Source organism: Antechinus flavipes, chromosome 4, assembly GCF_016432865.1.
Source record: "Antechinus flavipes isolate AdamAnt ecotype Samford, QLD, Australia chromosome 4, AdamAnt_v2, whole genome shotgun sequence".
Taxonomy (NCBI): domain Eukaryota; kingdom Metazoa; phylum Chordata; class Mammalia; order Dasyuromorphia; family Dasyuridae; genus Antechinus; species Antechinus flavipes.
Window position 1 is genome coordinate 179,372,079 of NC_067401.1, and position 12,704 is coordinate 179,384,782.

Sequence of the window (12,704 nt, forward strand, 5' to 3'; positions counted from 1 at the left end):
CAGTGGCTCCAATCTCATTCAATTTTAAATTGAATTGAAAATTAGTCTCTCAGGAGTTTCCCCTCCCTCCCCCCCAAAAAAAGATCAAGCAAGCCCCAATATATATAGGGCTACATGCCCAGAGCTCTTTGCAGATGTCCTAAAACAGGATTTTGCCCACTATGAAGATAATTCTCTTCTCAGTGTTAACCTTTGCCATCTCCCTAACAGGACCTTTTGACTAATAAGTCTGTCTTCCTAGTAAAGCTGGCTTCTCAGCCCTGATAAATCCCTTTTGTCACAGAGATTTTGAGTTTCAGAATTCCTTTGCATTGGACCTGTGCAAACCAGAGGCGATTCCCCACCCCAATTCTCACATCTCATCACAATTACCACTAAGCTCATCACTGTCACTAAAAGCAGGGCACAGCTAGATTTGATGCCTGTTCACTAGCATATTACCTTAATGTATTAATAAATTTATTTTGTTTTCCCAAGTTTGCCTAAATTGATTAGGTCTTGAGTGCAATCAGTATAGCATGCCCAAAGTGAGAAAATGAATGATTTTCTGTTTAAGATCATTTGGAAGTTAATTTGACTGAATTAATATCATGACTGGTAGTAAGTTTGTTTCATGTTTTAGGCAGATAATATTATTGTGTTTCTAAAATGTTTCTTACATTGTCAAACTTAAGTAACCATTCTTTCGGAAATACTGTTAGTAAAGTAACTTCTCTTTTAATCTGGATGCCTTTAGATAATGAATTGAAAAATGTAGCCAAATGTTTGAAACTATTAAATATTTAATAGGAAATATTCTGTTTTAGGGGCAACTCAGCAGTTTAATGGATAGAGTAGTAGGCCTGGAGTCATGAAGATCCATGTTCAAATGTAGCCTCAAACACTAGCTGTGTCTATGTGAACTTGGATAAGTCACTTAACTAGTTTGCCTCAGTTTCCTCATCTGTAAAATAAATTGGAAAAGGAAATGGTAAATCATTCTAATATCTTTGCCAAGAAAATCCTATATGGGGTCATAAAGAGCCAGACAACACTGAAAAACTACAACATTTTGTCTTAAATAGATAACATACTGTAAGAAGATAAGGTAGCAAAGGTATTTTTAAATCATCCTTATTTGAGACCTTCTTTGAGATTTTCTACTAAAGCAGGGTCTTAAGATCTTATCAGCTCTGTTGATAGAAGATTCCAGAATATAATTATTTGTTGGAATCTTTACAAACTGTTAAGTCATTAGAATTGATAGAGACAATAATTATCTAATTTAGCTTGGTTCAGTATCACTGATCTGATCTTACAAGGAGATGTTTTGGGCCAGAAACTGAAACAAGTAGAACTAATTGATACAATGTTTGTGTTCACACCTTTACTTATTGGAGTTCACACTTCAGGCTTTATTATTAAATATCCAAATTCACACCTCCGTTGAAACTCTTAGGGCCAGAGAGCACTATGGGAGAAAACCCATAATCCCACTTTGATATATAAGAAGAAAGCAGAGGCCCAGTTAGGAGAGTTCAGCTGAATTAGATTGAGAGGAGAGCATCAAGTGAGTTCAGCCAGAAGACCTCTCTCAGAAGAGAGTTACCTCGGGTTAGAGAGAGTTACCTCGGAACATTGACTGGGGGGCGGAGAGGAGCACTCTGGGAGGAAACCCACGAGCCCTCTCTCAGAGGCAAGACAGATTCACATTTGTGCTGGCTGGGCTGAAGGACAAACTTTGGATCTGGAGACATTCGGAGGGAGCTCTTGGAACCAAGCAGAGAGATAGGCCTCTAAGCTAACCAAGCTATATTGGAGGCAACAAAAGATCTGAACTTTTATCACCGGGCTGTGTTTTGAGGTGAGTATTACTTAAAACTGCAACTAAGGCTGCCTCCAGAAAACCTCTCCAAGGAACCTGCTCTCTCCCAGAGAGCACTATTATTATAAAGAAGAAAAACACCACAATTATTCCTCCTTCTACATTATAGATTAAAACCCATTTTAAAAACTTTTGCCTTCCCTTCATACTGGAGAAGTATGAATTATTATGGTATCAAATTATAAAACATATTGATATTATACAATACCATACATATTTTATGCATTTATGAGTTTCTAAACTTTTTCTATTTCATCTGCAGCTTATGCAAAATCCCCTCAAAATTCCCAGTTTCTTATGCTGACCTATGATATATCAAAACTGTGTGTGTGATGGGAAGGTTGCAATATGGAAGGGCTGAGGAAGTTTGAGAAACATTTCTGAGCAAAGTGGGTAATTTATCAATTTATAGTAAAGAGAAAGTTTCATCTGAGATTATCTGACTATTTTTTATGAAAATTATGAAATTGAATGTTAATAAATAATACATGTCTTAATCCCCAAAGACCTTAGATTCAAAGAATTCAGTTTTGCCTTAGGGATTAATACCTAATATAGACTAGAGGCTTACAGTGGCCAGAATTTTTGTTTGAACTATTAATCATGTATTTATTGTATGTGTGAAATTCCAAATTGTGGTTATGTATTCAAAGGTATTCCCTTGTGCTATACAAAGGTCTGAAAACTGCTACAGTGGGATGCCTCTGTCTGACAAAGTTGAAAGGATGATCTTGCATAGGCAGAAGTACTTCAGTTCAGTTTCCCCATTGTGCTGTTTCATTTTTGAACAGGAAACTTTTTCACTTAGTTACTTCTGGGCCTGGCTTTGATAACCTGTAAATAATATGGAACTTGGCTACATGATTGGCTTTAAAAATCTTGTGTCTGGAATCAAAACTTAGGGTTTGTTTTGTTTGTTTTTCTCTTTACAGCTTAGTGCAGCAGTCTTTGATATTTTCATAACTATGGCCTTCTTTTCCTTTCATAGCAAGTTTCTATAATCAAAACAGGTGAACTGTAGTAGATTTTTGTTATATGTATGTATATATGTATGGAGTGTGTGTATATGTATGTAAGAAGTAAGATAAGACAGTAGGGTTTTTTTTTTTTTAAAAGAGGAAATAAATTTTGAGAAAGCTACAAGGTTAGATTTCCATGTATCTATATTCACATATATCTATAGATCCATATATACATATATATTTATGTATGTATACACATATACATTTGTGCATGTATGCACGCATACATACCAAAATGTTTCTAGTGGGACATATAAACTTTGAACATGTTTTTGTAATAAGTTTTCAAAATAGTATTAAGGTTTTTACATATAGAATGGCACTCATAATTATAAAAAAATTTCAAATCATATCTTTCTCCCCCTATTTTTAATTCCTTTTCTCATAATATTAAAAAATAGAAGAGCTCATGTTATAAATCAAGCTTCAGGGATTTGTTTTCTTTTAAAAGACTCATTTTTTAGTTGATGGCATTGTCCATATAAGATTTAGGTAGGTACAGAAAAAGAATGAGTGGTATGTAAAACATTAAAATTCTCTGGAGTTGCAAGTGAATTATGGACTCCTAATTTGTTCTTATATAGCTCTGCTGTCAAGGTGGTTTAAATTGGTTTCACCACATGAACTAGTTACAGAAAAAACAAATTTAGAAGGTTGTACTAAATTGTACTAAATCTTGTTACTGGCAGATTTTAGTAGAATTACCTAAGAATCTTTACAAATGACTTGGAATTAGAAAAGGCGAGTAAAATATCTGCCCCCTTCAGAGCTCTCCTCATAAGAACAAGGCCTATTCCAGAATGTCTCAGAGAATTTTTTTTCAAGAAACCCAGATGATTAGCTAGGATTGGAAGTCAGTAATTATGTTATAAGAAGACTTGATGTTATTTAATATTGATAATGATTATTGTATTCGTTTAGCTTTTCATTTCATAGTATTTATGTTTGCTTAAAAGACAGGTATATCCTAATTCCTTTTATTTCTCATTTTGGATCAGGACCATTCTTCCTACAACTTTTGGTCAACTGAAAATTTCCTGTTCATATTAACCTCAGCTTACAAAAACTTATGGAATAACAATGTTAAATTTTTGGCATTTGTTACATGGAAGCCAAAGAGAAGTTTGAAGCTCTCCAAAATGATTTCATTATTGCCTTAACTGAGTAAGAAAGGATGTTTTGTGGTGTTTGTGTTTATATGCCTTAATTGCTACAAAGTATTGATTCTCAAACTGCAGCAGTAAGTAGGATGATGCTGTTACAGTGACATAATTCCAACTTATGTATGCACTACAATTGTTTAGCACCAAATAAGAGAATTGTGGAAAAGTCAACTATTGTACTAAGTATTCAGAAGTACATTTAAAAAACTTGCTTGGTTTAACCTTGAATATGACAGGCAGCTGCCAAAGACAACAGAGGACACTTGCTCATTATTTCTCTCAATTCAAGATTGTGGACCAATCAAAATACTTAGGGAAGAGCTATGGGAGCACCACCTCCTCAAGACTGTGGCCTAGTCAAAATTCCTTTGCCCTTATATAGAAGATGCTTATATCTGTTTATAAAAACAGGGCATAACTGGAATTGTTGCCTTGATTTAGCGATTAAAAAAAAATTGTCTTAGTCCTTGGAATTTGCCAGAATTGATTGGGGTGGTTTTTTTTTTTTTTTTAACAATATCCTTTTTGTTTTTTTAATAATGAGTAAGTAATCTATATTATTTATCTAGACAATGACCCAGTTATCGTTTCTCAAAACTGGTGCTATCTTTTCAATTCAATAAATCATGAATCAATTTAGAAATTCATTCCAGAAATTTTTTTTTAAGGCAGGGTATATTTTGTTCTTGTACTGACAAGTAAGAAATCCACCAGGGATGCTGGTAGCTCCAACATCCTCATATTCAACTCCCTTCTTAGATTTAGATCTAAAATAATGGGGAAATTGCTGTGCTAGTTTAAAAATGGCTTGTTCCTGCCCCAAGATGAGCCTTGTTGATTGTTGAGAACAGCTAGACCAGGGCAGAAACGCACAATGCAGTATCTTCCTGGCATGCATAGGCATGTTACACCATGTTTCCACTGTCAGGGAATGATGATAATCTTTATTACCAGCACTTCTGGAAAAGGTGCATCCTTCAAACTCTTTCATTTAATGCATATGTGTTCTATACCTCTGGGAAAGGTAAATCATTGCCCTAGCTTTACATATCATCCATTGGTTCCATCCCCAGGATATTCCCCCTTTAGATACCTTTCCTAGTTACTGCCCTCCTATGCCTGCTTTTGCTCCAACCTCCAAACTGGAAAACCAAAGACCCTGCTGAGAAGGAACTAAAGCCATTTGGCTCTCTACTTTCTATTTTCCTCTCCTTCAGTCTCTCTCTATCTACCTGACTTAGTGCCTGGCTTCCCAGACTATAACTTGGTCCCTTGGCTGCTACTCCCTATATGTGTGTATTAAAGTGTAATTCTCCAATAGATTGTAATCTATTGTAATTCTTGGAAGCAGGGGCAGTATTTTTATCCCCAGCACTTAATACTTGATAAATATTTTTTTATTTACTTCTTCATCCCTATAATTGGTAAGAATTGATGTGCCAAGTCAATTCAGAGACTGGGGTAGAATTTAATCTGAATTATTCCCATGTTTTAAGCTTGCTTTACCTTTTGGAAACAATGTTTAAGCAGCTAAAAGGAAAAGGCAGTCCATTTAGGACTAGTCTCATCCCTAGGATTAATCTCATCCCCCTTCCCTCTCCCTCCCCCCCAGGATCATTTTCTTGACTAATCTCATCTCCCAAAATGATAGAACAGAGGTGACACTAATGCTATCTCATTTAATTTCATCTTGAAATGCATAGCAATTAGGACTGTCTTACCTAATATGTAAATTGTTTTATTAATGCCTGTATAAGTGGCTTTCAGTGTGAATACAGATACAAGGACAGCACTCCATCCCCAAGCTGCTTTGTCGTGCTAAATAAACTCCTTTTGTCTTATTTCCTGAGTTTGCCTTTGTCTTTAATTGGGTGAAGCCCAAACCAGGATTTTCTTTTAACCACAAGCCTGGGCAAGAATCCCTCTAACCCTTTCATTTTGAGAACAGCAATCATCAATATAATCACAATTGCTTATGGAAGAACAAGAGTTACTCAATTCACTATCCAGTGACTTCATTCTTAGTGTTTCCCTCAGTTTGATGACTATAGGGATTATCTTTGGTATTTATATCTCCTGAATTTAACACAAAGCCTGGCACTCAATAAGCACTTAAATTCTGTGTGTTCATTCATGCAAGGGAGAAGGGTAAAATGTCCATCTCAAAAGGAAGCTAGTCTTGAGTCATCTCCTTAGGACAAGTTTACTTTTCTCTTGTCTTAGTACCTACCCTATGTCTACCACATATATATCATGAATAACAAACATCAACACAAACATGATTTTATAGGAGTCTTGATCAGTTCTCAACAAAAGGAAAGCATTAGTCAATTCTGTCAATTCATCTGCCCTTAATGAAGTGACCATAGGATAAACTGCCATCTTGTGGTGACAGACACTAAATTTCAACAATAAACAGAATAGAGAGATGCTGTGCTTTTACATTTGTTCTAAATATAGAGAAACATACCACTAAAATATTACATTTGTTAGGAAATTGGAGGGGAGGGGATGTGACGTAAAATTTTCATATTAAATTATGCTCCTTTTGGCTTCAGAGAATCAAGGCTTCTCCTTCATTGTGGACCAATAATGGTGTTTTCTCTCAAAGGCAGTAATGTAGCCTCAGTGAGCTGGGAGGTGCTGAAAGAACAAGACAATAAAAGTCAGAATTGCAGAATCTCAAGGTTGGAAAATATACCTGAGGCTATCCAATTCAAATATGAATCTTCTCTATACCACCAAAAAAAAAGGTCATTTAACTTCTGAAGACCTACAATATGAAGGAAAACCCATCATCTCCCAGATCTGGTTACTACACTTTTGTATTACTTTAATAGTAATTTCCCTCATATCAAGTCTAAATCTGATTTTAGGCTGAGTTCACTAAAAAAAAAAAATGAAATAAAATCTGAATCTTTTAGTGGAATGTAGGCTCAATGTGATAATGACAGTCAACAAACTAACTTTTTAAAGTTAGTGGAGATGATAATTTTTACCCTGGTGAGACCACATCTAGAGTACTGTGTCCAATATTGTGCAGGAGTAGAAGAACAGAGAATAAAGAGCAATGAGGGGAAACAAAATGTTGTGAATACATGAGAAAAAGTAAAAGAACAAAAGTCCAATAGAAGATAAGATATATAGCCAGTTCCCATATAATTTGAAGGAAAATGAATTCTCAGTGAAAAAAGAGAATCTCTATCAAATTCTATGAAACACAGAAAAAAGAAAATCAAGAGTGGTTCAAGATTAAATGATGTTTTAAAAGGAATACAATTAGGTCAGAAATCAAGAGTTCTCAATTAGTCAATGGTATGGAAAATATTTTTTAAAAACCCACTATGGAAAATTTATCCAAAGTAAAGAATCTGATGAGTGGTAGATTTAGAACACAAAAACAGAAAAAAAAAAAAAAAAAAAAAAAAAAAAAAAAAAAAAGATTCTTTAAAAGAGAAGCAAAAGGCAAAAAAAGTTTTTTCTAAAGATAATTAAATTCTATATAAGCCAATATGACAGGATGGAATAGTTTGAGGAGCATAGCTCTCCCTGAAGATAAGAAAAAAATTTAAATGACATAATATATGAAAATTTTTTTAAAAATCCAAATTGCCCAAGAATCTTTGAATATAGGCTCCAAAGTACTAGTTGAACAAATCCATAGCCTGTCCCCAGAAAAAATATTCATGCAGATTCAATATGGAGAAAGGAAACAAGCATTTATTAAGTTATTTTATGTGCTAGTTATTATTTTAAGGACTTTACAAATATTACCTTATTTTATTCTCAAAAACTTTGGGAAATATTAGGCACATTTTGCAAATGAGAAAACTGATGCAGATAACAGTTAAGTGACTTACTTAAGATCACATAACTATTAAGTCTCTAAAGCTGGATTTTAACTCAGGTTTTCCTGAGGATAAGCACAGAGTTTTATCTACTGCATCACATAATTGCCTTTAATAAGAAATAAATTTTGTAAGCAGTCAGGAGAAAGACCTTTACCTACGAAGTAACATCAATTCAAATATTTCAATGCTGTCATGGTAAATAAAAATAATGGAAGTATAATTCCAAAAAGCAAAGGAACTGAAATTGCAACTCAAAAATCTTATAAAATGAGCCTAATCATCAACAACAAAATTTAACAAAAGAAAAACATCTTGAGACATTACAAAAACAAAAACAAAAAGCCCTAAGAGAAACACAAGAAAGGTTGATGAATAAAATTATAACCAATTTGTACATAGGTAGAAAAGGATAACAAATTTTTTTTACTCTCAATAAAGTTTGAAGGATGTAGGAGAATAGGGAAAAAAACAACGAGGAACTAAGACGGGGATCTTGCTCCTAAAGAAGAAAGGGTGTCATTAAAGAACATTCCCTTCTTGGTAGTAGTGAGGGTAGTACATGTTTATGGGTAAAGATGGGAGTTTTATCTTGTATTTTTTTTTGGGGGGAGGGGGGAGGACATCTGCACAGTGATTATTCATTCAGGAAATAAATTAAGGGCCTGAATTTGTGTTAAGCATTGGGAATACAAAAAGATGCAAAAGATAGCCCTTGACATCAAGGGGCCCACAATCTAATACATGCAAACAAGGTATATACAGAATAAATAAGAAATAAGAGAGGAAAATTACTAGAATTAAGAGAAGTTGATCATGGTAAGTATAGGGAGTAAGATGAATTCCTGAGACACAATGATTCTTATCATACACCTCTTCTCTGAACTGATATTTCTATCATAAAAGAATGGCCCAATAGGGAAAAAAAAAAAAAGGACAGGGCTAGATCTACAATTGTAGTAATGTGGAAATTGGATAATGGGAAGTGTAATGTTCTGGTTAGCTTTCTGGAGGTCTCGGGACCAGCCTTGTGTTTCAGCAGAATAATCACCACGAGAATAGACGGATTTTTATTCTTTATGTCTTTAGTTTTTTAAAATGTACTTTCTGTATGCAACAAATTGTTAGGTTTTTTTTCTTTTCCATTCTACTATTATCTCCTTCAGAGTTTGTCTACTTCACCTAGGACCCGGCTAGCTTTCTGGAGGCCCTCTGGAATAGGTCTTGGTTTCAATGGAGGAAATGCAAGAGGCAAGAGAGCCACCAGGAGGCTGGTCAAGTCTTCTCTGTCTCTGGCTGAGTTTGTCCCCAGTTTATATACTCTTTTACCGTTACATCATTACAATGTACTGAGTATAAACCAATTACTAGGGTACCTTTATTTGTTGTAAGATTAAATCAATCATACTGAACTAGAGAATTCACATGCTAAACTAGATAACCACTGTCTTATCAATTCCACTGATTTAATCCTACAGAATTGGTTTTCTAGAAGTTCTACTTTCATGAATAACATAATAAAGAAGGAACAAGTAAGTTCATGATCTGGGAAAGAGAATTCAGGGAAATTTAGAATTGGAGAAACAATGAAGATTAAAAAAAAAATTGAGTGGAAAGAGGCACTGCAAAATGATCTTACTTAAAATAAAAAGTTTTAGGAAGAAGGGAGGGAATATTTTGATCCATACACTCAGAGCAAAGGAGAATGATCACAGGGGAAGAAGAAAAAGAAAAAATAAACAATTCAAGGAACTTAGGATAAGACAAATGAGAATGGGAAAGTGTGGGAAAGATTGTGGGAACAGACTAACATCAAAGTAGTAGGCAAAATTAATTATTGGAATAAAGAGCTGACTTAAAAAGTGAAGTGGATAAAATCAAGACAAAATAAATATCTGAAGAAAACACTAGCTTCAAAATCATAATCACAAAACATGAATGGACTAAAAGTCAAACCAAAAAGTTAACAAAATGAAAGTGAATAATAGAATGCAAATGAAAAAAAAATCTAACAATTTGTTGCATACAAGAAGCACATTTTAAAAAACTAAAGACATAGAGAATAAAAATGAGACACTAAGAGCAGAATTGTATATTAATTGCAGAAATGTAAGCAGAAGTTTAGACAGCGAAAATAAAAATCTACAATGTCAAGATAGATAAGTATAGTATTTAAATTATTAATCCATATTAACCATAAAATATATAAATACTAAGTATGAATGAAATAGTATAACAGCTAAATCCATAAAAGAAAAATTAATTGAATTAATAATTATGTAATTAAGTAATTGTAGAAGACTAATATTCCTTACTCATGCTGGACAAATGTAAGGAAAAACAAAAGGGAAATACAGAATTGTATGATGTATTGAAAAAGTTAGATTCGAAAGAACTAAGGTATTTTTCTACATGGCTATATTAAAGAATATATATATATATATATATATATATATATATATATATATATATATATATGTCTTAACAAAGGAATATAGCGTCACAAAACAAATGACCAAAGAAATGCAAAAAAAGGAGAAATATTAAAGTTTTTTTTTACAAATAATTCAATATAGTAATTAATACAAAGACTAAAAGCCAATAATGACATTTTGAAAACTAGAACAAATATAGAAATAAAATTTTAACTCTGAAAACATGACAAAAATAGAGAACTATTGAACTGAAAATCCAATTTTTAAAAACCACACAATAAACAAAAAAATAGAAAATAGAAAATGTTGAAAATTAGGATAATAAAAATAAAAGCTATGTCTTTGAAAAGACTAGTCAAACTGTTAAACTAAGCAAAAAATATAGAAATCAAATGGTCAAAAAGGTATCAAAAACAGAAAATTAAAAAAAAATTTTAGAATCTACCATACCAAAAATATATACTACAAAACAAGATTTAAAAGAGGTGATTAAATGTAAAATATAAAATATTCAAATTAACAGAAAACCTTTTAAACTGAAAAAATTCAATCTTCAGGGAAAAAAAAATTGACTAAGCCATAAAAGATCAAAAGAAAAACAAAATTCAGATCCAAATGGAAAATATAAAACATTTACTATCAAATAATAGCTGTCATGGAAAAACAAGGAAGGATAATTTGAGAAACATCAAATTTTCTGGAAACCATGACTATTCCCCCTTCTTTCCCAAAATCACATGACCTATACTTTTTGTAATAAGAGTAGACATAGTCATCTACATTACATTATTTTATACTTGCTTTTCTAGGTCAGTTGAATATTAAACCAGTAATCTGGAATATTCTCAACACTTTACTGTGATATCAGTTATATTATTTGATTTTTGGCAATATTGTGTATTATTGATAATGTGCTTTTTATGATATCCCTACCATTACAGAGCTATCCCAAAATTCAATGAACATGTATAAGCAGAACATTTTAAAGAAAATTATGCATGATTTTATATTAACTTTGTTTTCTTTTGTTTTTTTTTTAAATGAAATTAAACAATGTGGCACAAGCCTTGGAGTTACCTTGGAGACTAGCTGTGGTTTGGGTACTTGCAGAAGATCGCACAGGTAGTTCCGCTGTCCTCTCACAAAGTGTAATTCAGTGTCCCTGAAAGGCGAAGTGACAAAGAATCCATCAGATACTGAGAGGAAGGAAACCAAATGAGACATCTGAAACAAAACTACTGACTACTTAGAGATATAAACATATAACTCAATATATGATTTTCTGGCTGCCTCTATCCCTCTTTACTAATAAATGTGAAAAGGTTATTTTTCTTTTTAAAATTACAGGAGGCAAATAAGAAAAATATTTAAAATGTATGGTAATGGAAGGAGAAAAGGAAGAAAAAGCAAGTTCAAAAATCCTGTTTTGTAGTAAAAGAAAATAAAAGTTCTTTACAGCTTAATCATCCATGATTGTGACTGTTTTGTACATCCTGGAGTTAGGAAGTTCTGAGAATAAATTCAGCTTCAGAAGTTCACCAGATATGTGGTCTTAGGCAAGTAACTTAACCTTTGTCTGCCATGGTTTCCTCATGTACAGAGTGGGGATAATAACAACACCTTCTTGTGAAGATAAAGTGAGGTGTTTGGAAAAATGCTTTCTAAATTTTAGATAAATTCTAGCTATTTTTATTATTACAACAAATGGATAAAATATGTAATTTCAGTTATAAGCTCCCTAAAAGCAAGGTTAGGCCTCCATACCACATTTTATTCATAGGACTAGCATAGAATCATGTGCAATTTGGTAAGATAATCTTTAAGATCCCTTTTCCCACTTAGAAATTTCCATAATATCCTATCAACAGGATCTCTTTGATTTTCCAAATGTTTCTTATATGCATGTTTTATTTCAGTATAAAGTTTTTTTATTTGGAATCTATGAGAATTCCTTCAGGACTTAATTTCTTTTCTTTTCTTTTTTTTTTGGTGAAGCAAATGGGCTTAAGTGACTTGCCTAGGGTCACACAGATAGTTAGGTGTCTGAAGCCACATTTGAACTCAGGTCCTCATGACTTCAGGGTTGGTACTCTATCCACTGCACCATCTAGCTGCCCCCAGAACTTGATTTTTTTTAAAGACTTGTATAAAAGGAGGCCAGAGTCTCCATCTATAATTACAGATGCTAAAAGGGGCACCCTTCAATTTGTAGAGCAGACAACTAAAATCCAGAAAGGGGAAATTGTGTTATTTAAAGTGTTGTATTAACCATATAATCTCCTAGGAAGTCTAGATTTTCCAGCTTAAAAAGGAGGCTAACATTCTGAGAAAGTGGTGAATACCACTGAACTGGAAACATAAGAGCACTGTAT

General features: G+C 33.1%; 1 protein-coding gene across 1 annotated transcript in view; it reads right to left on the bottom strand.

The window, feature by feature from the left end:
• Positions 1 to 6,316: 6,316 nt before the first annotated feature.
• The window catches only part of TBCD (tubulin folding cofactor D), a 430,774-nt gene continuing 424,386 nt past the window's right edge, over positions 6,317 to 12,704 (bottom strand). Inside the window, 2 exon segments of the mRNA XM_051995656.1 lie at positions 6,317 to 6,692; positions 11,410 to 11,494. Coding sequence (XP_051851616.1) covers positions 6,675 to 6,692; positions 11,410 to 11,494 — 103 coding nt within the window. The 3' untranslated portion in view covers positions 6,317 to 6,674.